At 36.5% G+C, this 18,321-nt stretch overlaps 1 protein-coding gene across 5 annotated transcripts in view; it reads right to left on the minus strand.

Annotated features, from left to right (window-relative positions):
• Positions 1-18,321, minus strand: part of LOC132392508 (sodium-driven chloride bicarbonate exchanger-like) — a 274,073-nt gene that overhangs the window by 48,154 nt on the left and 207,598 nt on the right. For all 5 annotated transcript variants that reach the window (XR_009511566.1, XM_059966455.1, XM_059966453.1 and 2 more), the window contains 2 exons: positions 4,114-4,260; positions 730-830 (listed from right to left, as the gene is read on the minus strand). Coding sequence is in view for 4 of the 5 variants with exons in the window: in XM_059966455.1 (XP_059822438.1) it covers positions 730-830; positions 4,114-4,260 (248 nt within the window). In the remaining variant the exon portion in view is untranslated. The remainder of the gene's footprint in view (positions 1-729; positions 831-4,113; positions 4,261-18,321) is intronic.

Below are 18,321 nucleotides of genomic sequence, written 5' to 3' on the forward strand. Positions count from 1 at the left end.
ATAAAAAATGTAACAACACTACATAAAGCAAAAACTAAAGATCTCAATCACGTAGGGTTCATCAGTGTCAGAGTGAAAATATCTGGCTTACTGGTATGCTGATCATGGAACTGACAAAGCTCCGTCACTACAAACTGAAAATTGAAGGTCATTGTGAATATTCAGCAGGCTGGTTGCAAAAATTTAAGAAAAAGCATGACATTTTATTTTTAAAGATTTGTGGTGATAAAGTGTCTGCTGATCATGAAGCAGCAGAGAAATTCATCGATGAGTTTGCCAAGATCGGCGCTGATGAAAATCTAACATGCTGAATAGCTACATATGTGTGATGAACAAGTGAATCATATCGTGATTATACCCCCCCCACACACACACACACACACACACACACATGATAACGAGCAAGGACAGGACTAGATTTAGCTGTAGTATATTATAGTCAATTAGTGTTCAGAATGGCGAAGCAGTGCAAATTTATATCAATGGGCAGAAGAATTTGCTTAGTATGATATTGCATATATTGAATATTAGAAATGTCTTATTATAACGGTGATTATATGTCCATTGATAGTAACAGATAGTTCCTTTATTTTTCATTTTTGTTTCAGACCCTTCCTAGAAATGTTTGTAAGGGGAATAATGTAGCAAGACAACTGTAATGTACACTCATACATATTAAACAGCAAAAGGAAATAAAACACAATTGACATGAATTTGCTTTTTACCAACCTTCCTGTTCTCTGCAGCTCGGGTCCTGCATGCTCCTCATGTGGGTCGGGATCTCCATGAGCTGTGGTTCCATTTGGTATTCCTGGAACTTTTCTTTTCTCCTGCCAAAAGAAATTTTAAAAATGTTTTGAAATTTGACACCCAAGAGTGGAAGTGGAGTGGAATTCATCAAGATCAGATACAGATGTTAAAGGTGTACATGCTACAAACCTGGACAATGTTTACATCAACAACTGAATGTAGCAAGGTAACATCTGTCCATTACGGATTTGCATTTGAAATTCACCAATATAATATTAGATTGTTAAATCTGCCTTTCTGATTGTGATCAAGGTAATGGGTGTATATTGAATTACAATCTATCACCAACATCAACCCACACTCAGGATAACAAAAGTAATTTTGAAGATAGACAAGGACTTCCTTTCTCTCTACTCCATCCCATAAACAACCTTTTAGCAATAAAGATGGAAGTGCAGTAGACCATCTAAGTACTTTTTAAAATTGACTGCAACAAATAACATTTCAATCAAAGCAAATTCAAGTGCTATCTGATCATTGTTGAATTGACATTGCCTTTTCATAATGTAATTATGGGCTAGATTCATACCCATCTCTAGGTGTTGATATTGTTGCAGCTTAACAGAGAGCTTAAAATTTTCACTTGGTTAAATATGTTAATTTATATGTCCCCATTTTTTAAAAAATCAGGATGTTGGATGTCTCCTGAAGAACGCAGGTGTTCAGCTCCACTAAACTTTTCAGGTAAGAGGGTCATACAGCACAGAAACAGGCTATCCATCCATCTATTTCTCTGTATGCTTTCGATCTGATTGATAATTTTTCCTGTAGGTAGGGGACCAAAGCTGCATGCAATACTCCAAATTTGGGCTCACCAATGTCTAACACAAATCCAACATAACATCTCAACTCCTGCACTCAATTCTCTGATTTGTAAAGGCCAATGACACTAAAACTCCCTTTACAACCCTATCTAAAGGCTTGCCACATTCAAGGAATTATGGATCTGTATTCCAAAATTCCTTTGTTCTGGTGCACTCTTCAGTAACCTATCTTCAATATGCAAATCCTACCCTGGTTTGTCCTCCCGAAGTGAAACATCTCACTCTTGTCTGCGCTCATCTGCCATTTTCCAGACCATTTTCTAGCTGGTCCAGATTCTGCTGCAAGTTTTGATAGCCTGCCTCACAGCTTATCATTTTTTTTAAGCACTGCACTGTTCTGCTAGCACAAAACAACAAATTTCACAACATATGTCAGAGATATTAGCCCTGATTCTGATCACTACACTCCCAATCTTGGCGTCATATACAAATCTGCTGATCCAGTTCACCATTCTATTATTATAGGTGATAAACAACAATGGACCCAACACCGATCTCTGTGGCACAAAGCTACAACCAGAGAGGTATAACCAATAAAATGATTCATATTGGAATAACAGGACTTGGACTGAAGAGAGAAATACAATAAGAATTTGAGGGAAGGTGGCACCATGGTGGTGGAGCAGTGGGCATGACACTATCATAGCTCAGGGCGTCAAAGTTCAGAGTTCAATTCTGATATCATCTGTAAAGAGTCTGTACATCCTCTGCATGGAATGCATCTGCTTTATCCAGGTGTTCCGTGCTCCTCCCACAGACCGAAGATGTACAGGTTATTAGGTTAACTGGTCAACTTAAACTCTTCCACGATTAAGCTAGGGTTCAACAGGGGTCACTGGGTGGTGCTGCTCGAAGGGCTAGAAGAGCCTATTCCAAACTATTCCAAACCAAATGTGGTTTGGAGCCACAACCAAGCAGGATAGAACCAGACTATAGCGCACAGAGAGGACTGCCGAGCGCATCATTGGAGCCTCCCTGCCCTCTATTGTGGACCTGTACTCTTCCAGGTTGAAGAAGAGGGTGGGGAACATCATAAAGGACTCCTTCCATCCTGTGCACGGACTGTTTGAACTGCTTCCGTCTGGTAGGCGCTTCAGATCCCTCCAGACTAAGACTAATAGGCACTGGCGAAGTTTTTTCCCTACTGCAGTAACTGCCAGCTAACTGTTACTTGGATTGCACTACTTGTATGTATAATCTATATTTTCATTTATATTTATCATTATTATTGTTATGAGCAGAGAGACAACATCTGCCGGAAGGAAATTCCTTGTATGTGCACAGGTACTTGGCAATTAAAGTCTGATTTTGTTTTTGATTCTGATTCTGATCTCAGTAAGTAAAGAAATAAAGCAGTCCTATAACACGTTATTTTTAATGCACACAATGAATGACATTAAGTACGTTGAATATATGAAATACAAGTGCAGAATCAGAATCAGGTTTGATATCACCAGCATATGTTGTTAAATTTGTTGTCATTACAGCGGCAATACAATGCAGTTAATGTTCTTGGCTTCAAAGTCCAGTCAGAAATCAGATGGTGGTGAGAAGGAGCTGTTCCTGAGTCAGCGAGAGTGTGCCTTCATGCTCTGTACATCCTTCCTGATGGTAGATATGAGACCTGGGTGATGGGGCATCCTTAATGATGGATACCACCTTTTTGAGGCATCGATCCTTGAAGATGTCCTGGATCCTACAGAAACCTGTGTTCATGACGGAGCTGACTAAGTTTACAACTCTCTGCAGCTTGCTTCAATCCTGAGCAGTAACCCCCAGACAGACGGCGATGCAGCCAGTTAGAGTGCTCTCCACAGTACATCTGTAGAAATTTGCAAACGTCTTTGGTGACATGCCAAACCCCGAATGAAATATAGCCATTGTTGTGGCTTCTATGTAGCTCCATCGATTTGTTGGGTCCAGGACAGATCCTCAGACATACTGACACCTTGGAATTCTGACCTCTCTATGAGGACTGGTCTGTGATCCCTCATGTTACCCTTTCACAATCAGCCCATTAAGTTTTGTAATTAACTGGATTAACACTAGAACTTAATTACTTGGAGGCATTCATTTCAGTTGCTATTTAGAATACCATTATAATTTAGTGAAATCTGTATTCCCAAATCAATTACATTGATCTTGATATATTTTTTTAAAAGTTATATTATGCTGTGATCATTAACTTAAATTGGTTCTGTAGTTTTCAGTGAGCATTATCAATGTGAGTACATGGCATTGTTCAGTTCTTCACTCTTAAAAGCCACAAAACAACCTATCTTCCAAATCAGAGATTCCCAACCTTTTTTTATGTCATCGATCATTGCCATTAAGAAAGGGGTCTGTTGACCCCAGGTTGGGAACCCCTGTCAATGAATCATCATATGGTTCTTAAATTATGATGATTCAATTAACACCATATCTTTCAACAAAAGTGCTGCGTGATAATGCAACAATTATATCATTTTAGTGTACATACCTGGGAAGGTACACTCTTTGGTGGTTCTATTCGGATTGATGGATCCCACTCTCCAGGTGGCAGAACAGTCACTTGATCAAGAAATTCATCCACACCAGCAACCAGGTCATTGCGGTCCTTTGCTTTATATGCAACATCATGAAATACCTAAAATATAAGCAAATAGATTACTGATTATGCAAAAGTTATTTATATGCCAATTAACTGCAATTCCATATTTGTATTCCTGTATGAAACTTCTGTTTAATTTATTAAGAGCATCATGTTATAAATTTAAAGACAAAACTTGAGAATCATTCTGCAACTGCAAACAACACCAATGTTAGCATCTACTGTTTGGTGAAAAGAAGGTGCTGAAGTATTGAGTAAATATCACTATTCTGCTATATATATTTAACTTAATCAACAGAGAGGTTTACCCAAAACTATATTGCCCCTCATAAATAACTCTTTGTTATTGAAATGAATTTTGGATGCCTTAAAGTGAATTTTACATCCTTATCTTGATTCAATGAGGTAATGAAGGTACCCTTTTTTCAAAGGTAGTTTTATTGAATGGAGACACAAGACTGCAAATGCTGGCATAAGAGGTGACAACCTGCTGAAGGAACAGCAGGCGGAGTATTGGTGCCTCTCAGGGCTATGTGTTCAGCCACTCCCGTCTCACGACTGCACTGCCAGATTCAGCTCAAACCAAATCATCAAGTTCGCTGATGATACAGCAGCAATGATGAGTCAATATGCAGAGAGGAGGTAGAGAGGGTTGTCAAATTGTGCAAGAATGATGTCTCAACATGGACACAATAAAAGAGATAATTGTGGAATTCAGGAAGGTAAAAGTCCGCCATTCTCAATTTCACATCAATGGCTTTGATGTGGAGAGAGTGAAGAGCTCAAAGTTCCTTGGCATGTACATAACAGACATTCTCTTGGACCCACAACACATCTTCACTACTCAAGAAAACACAGCAGCATCTACACCTTCTGGGGAGATTAAAGCAGTCCAGGATTCCTACCACTACTCTCATAGTTTTTTACAGGAATACATCAGAGTGTCCTGTCTGGCTTAATCACTGTATAGCACAAGCTGCAAGGCATCAGAGCACAAGGACATGGACAGTAAAAACTGCCAAGAGGGACACTGGGTTCTCCCTCCCGACATTTGTGACATGTACATGGAGTGTTGCAGACAAAAGGCCCGAAGCATTGTTGAGGATCACTAACACCCATGCCACAATCCCTTTGACCCTCTGCCATCAGGAGGGAGGTACAGAACCATCAGGACTAGGACTGCCGAACTGGGTAACTGCTTCTTATGTCAGGCTGTGAAACTAATGAATACCCTGGAACCACCAAGGTCGCCTCTCTAGGACAGCAAAGCTTTTTACTGTTTATTGTTTACCTGTCCTGTGCGCTACATGCATTTTGAATTATATTTCATTAACTTATTTATAGCAATACCCCCATCCCCGTTAAATGCATCTTCAGACAATGCATTTTTACAGTTGTGCGTCAAACCTATTTCTACCAACTTCTCCTTAAATGCGTCCAAAACTCACAGTTATGCATGCATGTGCGGTGGAGTCTGCGAGGCTGTTGGCCGACCAGTATTGTTTGGGACAAGACAAACTGCTTTCCCGCCAAAACAAGCCACGCGCGCTCGCCTCACAGTCTCACTAACGCCCGTCTCACACTGGTAGGGGCAGCATGTGGATGTATGCTCTTGCGCTCTTAACCTTTTGTTGTTATTACCTACGGTGCAGTGATTTTGTGCTTGAAATATTTAACCATGCCTCCTAAGTGTCCTATGCCAAGTCTTGGGCCATCAGCCAAGCTGCAGAGAACCTTTCACAATGAAGAAGTAAGTGTGGATGAACTTCTGCATTTAACTCAGACTGAGGTGATAACAATGGTGAAGAAGAAAGGGTCGAGTTGCAGGTGAAGGATTTTATAGTGAAGCAACTGGCATGAATTTTTAAGACTGGGGAACACTTGGCACAAATGGCGATGGACATGGACCCAAGTTTAGAACGGAGTCAGCATTTCAGTCGTTTCCTGCAGTCAATCCTTCTTCCCTACAAGCAAATTTATGCTGAAAAACAAAATGCTGCCAAGCAAACAACCCTCACCACTTTCTTCAAACCAGTGTCATCCACACCAACTCCACCTCCACCTGAGCACTTCACACTTGACACTTGTTGCATCTCCTGCTACCGGCAGTTCTGAGAGTTCCACTAACTTGCCAGAGAGTTCTGAGAGTCTTCCTTCACCCCTTGCCGTCCTTGATGATCCTGACGACCCACAACCATCCACCTCATCCATGTAAAGCTGCCCAACACCAGAACAACCACTCATCTCCCGGAGCAAATACACTTGCCACTGTTGGTGAGTACTGTACACCCTAGTATGTTGACTTTCTATGATTTATTATGTTGAATATTACCTTAAATTGATTAAATATAATACGAATGTTGCCTTGTGGTACTGCTTTTATGTTGTATTGGTATGAAAATGTGAATAATTTACAGATAAAACATATTTAGGAAGCCCTCCAGAACACATCCCTATTTTCTCCACTTACACATAATGCATTTTCCATACTATGAGTTGACTGCAAGGAACGTATCCCTCACATATAACAGGGATAGGGTGTATTTTGGTTAATGATTTATGTTTTGTGGGTGCACTGTGGTCTGGAGGAACTTTGTTTCCTTTGGTTGTATACAGTTTTGTGCAAAAGTCTCAGGCACCCTAGATTTTTGATATAAATTTACTGTCTTCTGCATTAGTGTGAAAAAAAGCATATTTTAGATTTCCAAACATTCATTATTCAAAAAAATTAAATGCTACAGAGAATTTTTTGTATTTTATTAAAGAAAGTAACATATTAAGTAATAGACACTTTTCAAATAGGAACTGAATTACTTTATAGGTATATAGCCCCATGCAAGATAAAACAAAGATAACAAACAGATCAGTGACATAAATGAGTTGAGTGAACTAAACTGATTAACTGAAACAGAAACAGATATAGAAATGGACAACCAAGCTAAAAGGTGAAGGTGTGGCAGATATGACAGTTTAACCGTTAAATCATCAATTCTTACACCATGGCAAGAATGAGCATAGCAACGAGACAAAAGTGGTCATCCTGCATCAGTAAGGCCTCTCCTGAGCAGAAATTCTACCGCAAACTGGAGTTTCAAGATGTGCTGTCCAAACTCTTCAGAAGAAGCACAAAGAAACAGGCAAGGTTGGGGACTAAAAAGCACAGTGGTTGGCCACAGAAACTGAGTGGAGCAGATGAAAGATAATCAAACTGATGTTCCTTCTAGGTCAGAAGATGTACGGTGCTGCTATCAGCTCTGAACTCACAGAAACCACTGAAACCGAAATATACCCTTCTACAGTCCGAAGAAGTCTTGTCAGATGTGGTCTTCATGGAAGAGTTGCTGTCAAAAAGTCAGTTGTCCAAAGTTGAAGCAAAGCCAAGAGACTCACCCACACACAAAATCACCAGGACAGGCATGCTGAACAATGGTAGCAAGTGCTCTGGAGTGATGAGTCAAAATTTGACATTTTTGGCTCAAACAGGAGGCAGTTTGTCTGTAGAAGAGCTGCAGAGCACTACATGGATAAGTGTCTGCAGCCAACAGTGAAGCACAGCAGAGGTTCCCTGCAGGTTAGCAGCTACATTTCTGCAAATGGATATTGTCAGTATTAATGGAATCCTCAATGCCGAGAAGTACAAGCAAATTCTCATCCATCACAGGAGGCAACTGATCGGTCCCAGCTTCATTCTGCAATGGGACAATGACCCCAAACACATGACCAAGGTCATAATGAATTATCCTCAGCAAAAAGAACAAAGAGTTCTGCAACAGATGGTATTGCCTCCACAGAGCTCTGATCTCAGTATCATCAAGTCTGTCTGGGATTACCTGGAGAGACAGAAGCAAGTGAGACAGCCAAAGTCTGCAGAAGAACTGTGGTAAGTTCTCCAAGATGCTTGGAACAACCTACCAGCCAATTTTCTTATAAAACTGCACAACAGAAGTACCTAAGAGAATTAATGCAATTTTATAGGCAAAGGGCGGACACACCAAATATTGATTTAGTTTAGTTTTTTTTTACTGCTTACTGACTGCATAGTAATGTTTTTGATATTTATAAACTTTCTTTCACTATATTTAAAAGCAACTTCACTTTACAGAGGTTGTTTTTTACATTGGCCTAAGACTTTAGCACAGTACTGTAAATGTACAATCAGATGAAAAGAGATTTGAACTTGATCTGAAAGGTGGTTTTATTTGCCAACACCTGTAGAAGGCTCACAGGAGGACCTATGACAAATATGGGGGGCAACAGTAGTGGCAGAATATGCAGTAGCAATTGAATGCTGAGGAGTAGTTCATGATAGTATGACAAAGCTGCACAGTCAGCAGGAGACGCTCATGGAGTGAGTACTGTTTCAGATTCGCTCCATAACCTTTACTTTTTTTAACCTATGATCACCCTTATTTAACTAATTATACCTACACCAAAAGATTCTTGCTACTTTTTTGGACTTATCTTTAAGAGTTTATTGTGAATTTTTGAAGAAATGGCTCTTAGATCTAAAGGGCGAGAACCTGGGAAGAATCCTAACAGGAGCAGAAAGAAGCTGGTTGATCAGAAACGCACTGAACTGACTTATGAAATGTTATTGGAGGTTTTAAATTAAAAATTTGAAGAACGACGACAAATTTTTAAACAAGATATAAAGGCTTTTCAAGATTATATGGATAAGATGGATTCAGTAGTTAACCAGCAACAAGTTCTAATCGCAACTCTGCAAGCGGACGCTCGGAAGCGAGATTTGATAATTGAAAAATTGGAGCAGAACTTACTTTTGACGATTAAACAAGTGGAAACACTTAAAGCTAAGAGTGTCGACTTTGAGAATCGGTCCAGAAGACAGAACCTACATATACTCGGTCTCCTGGAGGGTATTGAACAAGGGGACCCCTCGAAGTACTTCACTCAACTTTTAAAGGATGCGTTCCCTTCTGTATTCCCAGACAGTCCTCCGTTACTCAATCGCGCTCACAGAATTATGCGTTGATCACCGAGTGCTTCAGCTAAACCACCGATTGTAATTGTCCGATTTCACTATGTGCATGTTAAAGAGCAACTTATTCGTGTGGCTCGGCGTGTTGGGATGGTCAAATTTCAAGATCACAATTTTCATTTAGTAGAAGATTTTAGTCCAGAAGTAATGAAGGCAAGGCTTCTTTTTAAACCTCTAATGTCTGAATGTTATGAGAGAAATCTAAAACCTGCGCTCTTATACCCTGCGAAGCTCAGAATATCGCCTCCGAATGCTCCACGGCGGGTTTTCCTTTCTACATCTTAAGCAAGAAGCTTTCTGAAGGAGAACTTCCCTACTGCTACAGACACTCATTTCTAATAAATGAGTGATTTTGATCGTGCAAGATGGTTTTTATTTCCAAAACCACATTTTGTTTCTGGCTATTGGTGTAGGTTTACTCTATATTTTATACTCTAGTTAAAGTTTTTTTTTTGACATACTAATCTTTTTATTTTACTTACTTCAACCACTGTACTTTATCTTTGGTTATTATTATTAATACTTCGAAGGTGAATATTTTTTTATTAAGATGGCGGTTTTTTCTCTAAAATATTTTTGGCTTTTTTTATGATTTTGCCATTTTTTTCCCTATAATGCATCTCTTATCACAGTTTAAATTTTTTTAATGGTTTGTTTGGGTTTTAACCCAATTTATAAGTTACTAGTGATTATATTCTTTTTGGGTTTTTTTTAACTACCAATTATATTAAGAAGTTTGGTTTTAGTATAGTGATTATAATTTCTTTAGAGTTTGGGTGGATTTTTTTAATATCCTTTATATACGGAGTTGTCTTCGGCTGATAATGGGGGTAGATTTAGTTTCATCTTTCCCTTTTCCCAGCCTATCCTTGGCTGAGGTGCTCTTTCTTTTCCTCTTGGGTGGGGGGTGGGAGATCTTTTTCTAAATTTTATGTTTCTTTTACCAGTTTTTTTCAGTTTTTTCATTTGGGCTGATTTTGAACTACAAATATGTCCGCGATGTCATCACTTCCGGGTCCGCTCCTTATTTTTGTTCCTCTTCCGGGTGCATGAGTTTATAATTTGGTTAACCCTTTATATACCAAAGGGTTGATTTTAGAAATATGGCTCAGACCATTAATTTTGTCTCTTGGAATACTAATGGTTTAAAACATCCGATTAAACGGAAGAAGATTTTCAAAGTATTCCAAAGACTTAATGCTCATATAATTTTTTTTACAAGAAACTCATGTGAGGAAAGAGGACAATTATCACTTTTTTAGGTTTTGGAAGGATCAACAGTATCACTCGAATTCAAATGCCAAAGTAAAGGGAGTTTCAATTTTTATTGACACCTCTATTGCATTTGTCCAACATGATATCTTTTCGGATCCGAATGGTAGATTTTTGTTAATTAGTGCCTTACTTTTTAACAAAAAGGTTGTTATGGTTAATGTTTATGCTCCAAATGTGGATTGTCCTGATTTTTTTATGTCCTTATTTACTTCTCTACCTTATCTAAATGAATATAAGTTAATAATGGGTGGAGACTTTAATTGTTGTTTAAACCCTTTGTTGGACAAATCTATATCTACTCAGACTTTACCCAATAAGTCGGTCACTTGTATTAACTCTTTTTTTGACTGATAATGGAATTTTTGATACTTGGAGATTTCGGCATTCTAAGGACAAAGAGTTTTCTTTTTCTCACATGTTTATCATTCCTACTTGAGAATTGATTATTTTTTAATTGACTCTTGTTTTATTCCATTGGTAATTGGTTGTAATTATGATATTATAGCCATCTCTGACCATGCTCCATTAAAACTTTCTATTAACTTTACGGATACAGCTTCTAATGCTAGACAATGGTGATTTGATTCTACCTTACTGCAAGACAGATCAACTTCTTCTCTTCAATTAATTCCACGGATGATATTTCTTGCGGAACACTTTGGGACACTTTTAAAGCATATATACATGGACAGATAATCTCTTACTCTGTTGGTCTGAGAAAACGCATCAAGAAGGGAACTCTTTTATTGGTTAATAAAATTAAAGAGATTGACAAGAAATATTTGATCACTCCTAGTAAGGAGCTTTACAAAGGGTTGAACTTAAAATGGAACATAGTTTATTACTTACATTTTCGATTGAAAATCAATTAATGAAAACTAGATCTGATTTTTATATACATAGTGATAAATCATGTAAACTGTTAGCTAGTCAATTGAAGAATGCTTTGGTTAAACGTCAAATAACTAAAATCCGTCAGCAGAATGGAGATCTGACAATTAATCATGATGAGATAAATAAATCATTTCAAGATTTTTATACCTCCCTGTATCATTCTGAATTCCCTCAAGATCATAATACCATGTGTAATTTTCTTGGGAAATTGGATTTTCCAAAATTATCATCAGATGATCTTTCAATATTAGAAACTCCTATTACAGAGGCAGAAATTAAAGGGGTTATTTTCTCCATGAATTCTGGGAAAGCACCAGGTCCAGATGGGTATACAGTAGAATTTTTAAAATGTTTTTCCGCTACTCTTTCTCCTTGGTTATGCAGGGTTTTTGAAGAAGCAATTAGATTGGGCAATTTGCCACAATCTTTTTATAGAGCTTCCATTTCTTTAATACTGAAGAAAGATAAAGACCCTATTGACTGTGCATCCTATAGACCAATATCCTTATTGAATGTAGACTCCAAGATCTTTTCCAAGTTACTGGCATCCAGGCTGGAGAAGGTATTTCCCCAAATTATTTCGGAAGATCAAACCGGTTTTATTTAAAATCGCTATTCTTTTTTCAATGTTAGAAGACTGTTGAATATTGTTTATACTCCTTCACATAGCACTTCAGAATGTGTTATTTCATTAGATGCAGAGAAAGCATTTGATAGAGTTGAATGGCCATACTTATTTAATGTGCTGGAGAAGTTTAATTTTAGTCCGACATTCATTTCCTGGATTAAACTGATATATCATACTCCGGTAGCCTCGGTGCTTACTAACAATCAAAGATCTCCCTTTTTGTGTTTATTTTGGGGCACTAGACAAGGCTGTCCTCTCAGTCCATTATTATTTCAGGAAAGGCAAATATCAAAACTTTACAATATAATTATGAAGATATGTTCAGAGTCCTTTTATAAGACTAAAAATGATAGGGAAAGAGAACTTAACCTTACTACCCCTATTGAGAATTGGGATAAATTTCTTCAATTAGTTAATACATCATATGTGCTAAACATTCACTAATACAGTTTAAAGTTGTGCACAGGGCTCATATGTCCAAGGATAAATTGGCTCACTTTTACTCCTATATAAATCCTATTTGTGATAGATGTCAGTCTGAGATTGCGACTTTAACCCATATGTTCTGGTCGTGTCCACTTTTGAAAAAATATTGGAAAGATATTTTTGATATTATCTCTGCGGTATTGAACATTGATTTACAACCTCATCCTATTACTGCAATTTTTGGTTTGAATAATGGCTAGAAGATCTATTTTGTTGAATTGGAAAGAAATTAATCCTCCTACTGTATTTCATTGGTTTTCTCAAACTATGTTATGTCTAAATTTAGAAAAAATTAGAAGTGGTGTATTTGATACTTCTATTAAATTTGAAAAGATATGGAGACCATTTATTCAATATTTTCATATGATGTAATATGACCCTGTTCCAGGCCTATTTGTTTTTCCAGTTTTGATTTTATATATGTTGAGAGGATCGGAGTTGACGACACTGATGATTTTGTATTTTTGTGAGATATTATAAACAGCCCTTTTTTTCTCTATTTTTTTTCTTTTTTTCTTTTTTCTTTAGTTTTTTTTTCCTTATTAGTCATTAGATTATTAGATTATATTTTTTTTGCATAATTTTTTTTCTTTTTTCTGTTTTTTTTATTATATATTATGATATACCTAAGTTTGCCTTGTTTATTTGTATACTGTATCGTCTATGATTTGGGAATACCCATTTATACTGTAATCATTGCTTATGTATTCTTTCATGTTCAGTTGAAATGCGTATGTTTGTAATCCCATTATCCATGTATCAATTTTATTTTGTTGATATTAATAACAATAATAAAAAGATTGAAAAAGAAAGAAAGACAAAGCTGCAGCTGCCTTCAGTGAGGGACACACTCCAAAGAAACTGCTACCATTGACAAGACAATCAGCATATACAGTGAAATGGAGTAAACAAAATTCAGATGAAGTTTTACAAATTACAGGCATTATTATTGTATTATTGAAACAACTTCATATTTATACTAGAGTTCAAAATTAGACAAAACAATAATGGTTTCCACCTAAAGCAAATGGAAGTTGGAAGTTATGGAGGAAGTTTTAAAAGGTCAGGATTTTATTCCCTAAAGCATAGAAGGCTGAGGGGAGATTTGATAGAGGTGTACAGAATTATGAGGGGTATAAATAGGGTAGGGTTGGTTCCTTAAGGTTGTTATAGCTTAGGGTGGTAATAGGGATAAGCTCCCACTACCTATTAAGTGGTCCCAATGGTGTGCATCTCAAATAGCCTTTGACGACCAAGACCAGCTCCCAACCTTTGTGTGTAGCTTAGCTACTTCAAAAGTTTCAAAGGCCTATTTAATGTCAGAGAAATGTATACAATATACATCCTAAAATGCTTTTTCTTTGCAACCATCCATAAAAACAGAGGAGTGTCCCCAAAGAATGAATGACAGTTAAATGTTAGAACCCCAAAGATCCCCCCTAGCTCCCTCTCCCTACCACACACAAGCAGTAGCAAGCAACAATCCCCCTCCCCACACTGGCCAGAAAAAGCATCAGCACTCGCCATCGAGTGCTCAAGCATGAGCAAAGCAACAGCAAAGACACAAACTTGCAGTACCCCAAAGATTATTTGTACACCCGGAATTTGACATCCCACAGGCTCTCTTAGCTACTAAATAGCAGAACCATTTCTATAGACAGAAGGATGAAAGGGTTGGGGGGGGGGGTTTACTGGCATTCGCTTCAAGCAGTTGGGGCTCATCAGCCATGGTTAGCAACTCATCCAGAAGAAGGAAAACTCTGCTCTCAAACCTTTGCTGTCTAACGGCTATACCCACTCATGGGAAAGGCTTTGGGAGTAAACCCTGAGGGAAGAATCTGGAGCTGGAGTTCCCAAGGTAGTCCTATGTTGAGTTCAACACTGACCAATAATTCCCGTAATGCTGCTGGCGCCACGCCTTTGGGTTAATCAGATGCATGGAGAGGGGGAGTTTGCTACGTGTGCAACAGCTTGCTCTCCAAATTGTACTGCCTGGGCTTGCGTATCTAGACAGTGAGGACACCACATCCATAGTCAACCCTAATGAACTGAGGCCTCAGATAGATAGGGTAAATGCAAGCAGGTCTTCTCCACTGAGGTGGGGTGAGACTAAAACTAGAGGTCATGGGTTAAGGGTAAAAGATGAAATGTTTAAGAGGAACAGGAGGGTGATGAGAGTGTGGATTGAGCTACCAGTGAAGAGGTGGATGCAGGGTGATCAATTTCAACATTTAAGAGAAATTTGGATAAGTGCATGGATAGAAGGAGTATGGAGGGGTATGATCTGGGTGCAGGTCAACGGGACAAAGACTAGATGGATTGATAGGCCTGTTTCTGTGCTGTAGTGTTCATTGACTCAAAAGTGGACTACACATATTTAATCAGCTGCAGGTTTGAATGTTAACATTTTAAGGTTCACGGTTGGAAATACAGTGATATTGTACACAACTCATATAAGATTAACTGAATTTACTTTTAAGTCTTAGGTAAAGTTCTAAAATCATTTTCATGTACACTAAGATTATGAATGTAACTTTATTATGAGTGTGGTGACCAAATATGTTATTGTGTGTGTATTCTGCATACAAATTCTCAGCAAGATAATCAAAGTTTATACGTTGCTATTTTTCTTTCTTTCTTTTTATATCTTTTTATTAATTTTTAAACAAACATAAATGAAACATGAATACAAAGTGTTTGAGAGTACATAATTGATAGTTTAAGTAGACATTCAAATATATAATAATCAATATATATAGCCTCCCAAACTCACAGTATTTATGAACAAAAGAAACAAGAAGAAAAAATAACAAAAAAAGAGAAGGAAAAAAAAACACTAATCAACATGGGCCGTTGCATAATGTTAAGTACATACAGTAGTGCCAATAACTTCAAACCTCCATCCAAATAATTAAGGATAATAAAAGTAAGGTTTAGGAAAAGACAATTTAACTCATATGAAGATGTTGAATAAATGGTCTCCAAGTTTCTTCAAATTTAACTGAAGGGTCAAAAACAACACTTCTAAGCTCAAACAAGAGATAGTTTGAGAAAACCACTGAAATATAGTTGGAGGATTAATTTCTTTCCAATTCAATAAAATAGATCTTCTAGCCATTAATGTAACAAGTGCTATCAATCGTCGAGATGAAGAGGATAAACGACTATTATCCATCATTGGTAAACCAAAAATTGCAGTAAAAGGATGCGGTTGGAAATTGATATTCAAAACTCTTGAAATAATACTGAAAATATTTTTCCAGTAATTTTGTAAACAAGGGCAAGACCAAAACATATGGGTCAATGAGGCAACATCAGAATGACATCTGTCACAGGTTGGATTAACATAAGAATAAAATCGAGCAAGTTTATCCTTAGACATATGAGCTCTATGTACAACCTTAAATTGTATTAGGGCATGTTTAGCACAAATAGAGGACGAATTGACTAATAGTAAAATTTTCTCCCACTGCTCAGTGGATATAAGGCAATGAAGTTCTTCTTCCCATTCCTTCTTAATTTTTTCTGATACATCTGGCTGTATTTTCATGATCATATTATAAATGACAGCTGCTAAACCCTTTTGACAAGGATTCAGAGCTAAAATTCTTTCCGCAATGTCCAATGGACATAGTTTCGGAAAAGACTATAACTCATTATACAAAAAATTTCTAACTTGCATATATCTAAAAAAGATGGGTTTTAGGTAAATTATATTTATTAGATAGCTGTTCAAAGGACATAACACTATCATCCAAAAACAAATCACGAAAACATGTTATACCTTTTGTTTTCCATAAAAGAGGGCCGAAAGAAATAGTTAGATATTATAGGGCATGATAAGATAAACTTATTCAAACCAAAAAATTTACGAAATTGAAACCAAATTTGCAATGTGTATTTGACTATAGGATTAGTTATTTGTTTATTCAATTTAGATAAAGAAAAAGGAAGTAAAAATCCTAAAATTTAAAACAATGAAAAGTCTTATACAGATTTACATTCCAAATTTACCCATTGTGGGCAAGCAGCTGTAGTCAATTCTTGTGTCCAAAATATTAAATATTGTATATTAACTGCCCAATAGTAAAATCTTAAGTTTGGCAAAGCCAAACCGCCTTCCTTCTTCGGCTTCTGTAAATATTTTTTGCCTGGTCTAGGATTTTTATTCTGCCACAGATAAAAAGATATTTTGGAGTCAATAATATCAAAAAAAGATTTAGGAATAAAAATTGGTAATGCTTGAAATAGATATAAGAATTTGGGTAATACCATCATCTTAATAGCATTAATTCTACCAACCAATGACAAAGATAGTGGAGACCACCTGATAGCAAGTTGCTTAATTTGGTCAATTAAGGGTAAAAAGGTAGCTTTAAATAAATCTTTATGTTTTTTAGTAATTTTAATACCTAAATAAGTAAAATAATCTGTAACAACTCTAAATGGTAAATGTTTATAAATTGGAACTTGCATATTTAATGGAAATAATTCGCTCTTATTAAAATTCAACTTATAACCAGAAAAGTTACTAAACTGAGCAAGCAAGGACGAAATAGCAGGAATAGATCTTTCAGGGTCATATATGTATAGTAACAAATCATCAGCATATAATGATAACTTATACGTCCCCTCCCCACGAGTAACACCCAAAATATTAGGTGATTCACAAATGGCTATAGCCAAAGATTCTAAAGCGATGTCAAATAGTAAAGGACTTAAAGGACAACCTTGCCTTGTACCACGGAATAACTGAAAAAAAGGAGATCTTTGATTATTGGTAAAAACCGAAGCCAAGGGTTTATGATATATTAATTTAATCCATGATATAAATTTTGAACTAAAATTAAAATGCTGCATCATATTGAATAAATATGGCCATTCAACTCTATCAAAAGCTTTTTCAGAATCAAAAGAAATGACACATTCTGGTATTTTGGGTGAAGGAGTATAAATAATATTAATTAATTTTCTAATGTTAAAAGATGAATAGCGATTTTTAATAAATCCAGTCTGATCTTCAGAGGTAATATATTTTCTAATCTAGTATCCAAAATTTCACTAAAAATCTTAAAATCCGTATTCAGCAAGGATATAGGCTGATAGGATGCACATTCAATAGGGTCTTTATCTTTTTTAAGAATTAAAGAAATAGAAGCTTCATAAAAGGATTGTGGCAATTTGCCTATAATTAACGCATCTTTAAAAATTTTACAAAGCCAAGCAGAAAGTATAGAGGAAAAGGATTTTTAAAATTCTGCAGAATAACCATCTGGACCAGAAGCTTTACTGGAATTCATTGAAAAAATAGCCTTTTTTATTTCAGTTTCCGTGATAGGTATATCTAAAAATACATTATCCTCTACTGTTAATTTTGGAATATTCAATTTCCTTAAAAATTCATTTATTATGGAAGAATCCTCAGCAAATTCTGATTGATATAAGGAATTATAAAAATCTTGAAAGGCTTTATTTATCTCTTTATGGTCGATCGTCAGAGTGCCATCTTGTTTACGAATCCTAGTAATCTGTCATTTAACCGAAGCAGTTTTCAATTGATTAGCCAATAATTTACCAGACTTATCTTCATATACATAAAACTGGGTTCTAGATTTAATTAACTGATTTTCAATCAAAGAGGATAATAACAAACTATGCTCCATTTGAAGTTCCACTCTTTCTTTATAAAGTTCTTTGCTGGGGGTCACTGAATAAATCTTATCAATTGCTTTTATTTTATCAACCAATGTTAATATTTTAGAATTAGTTCATTTCCTAACTCCAGCAGAGTATGAAATAATCTGTCCATGAATAA

The sequence above is a fragment of the Hypanus sabinus genome, chromosome 4 (assembly GCF_030144855.1).
Source record: "Hypanus sabinus isolate sHypSab1 chromosome 4, sHypSab1.hap1, whole genome shotgun sequence".
In the NCBI taxonomy this organism is placed as follows: Eukaryota; Metazoa; Chordata; class Chondrichthyes; order Myliobatiformes; family Dasyatidae; genus Hypanus; species Hypanus sabinus.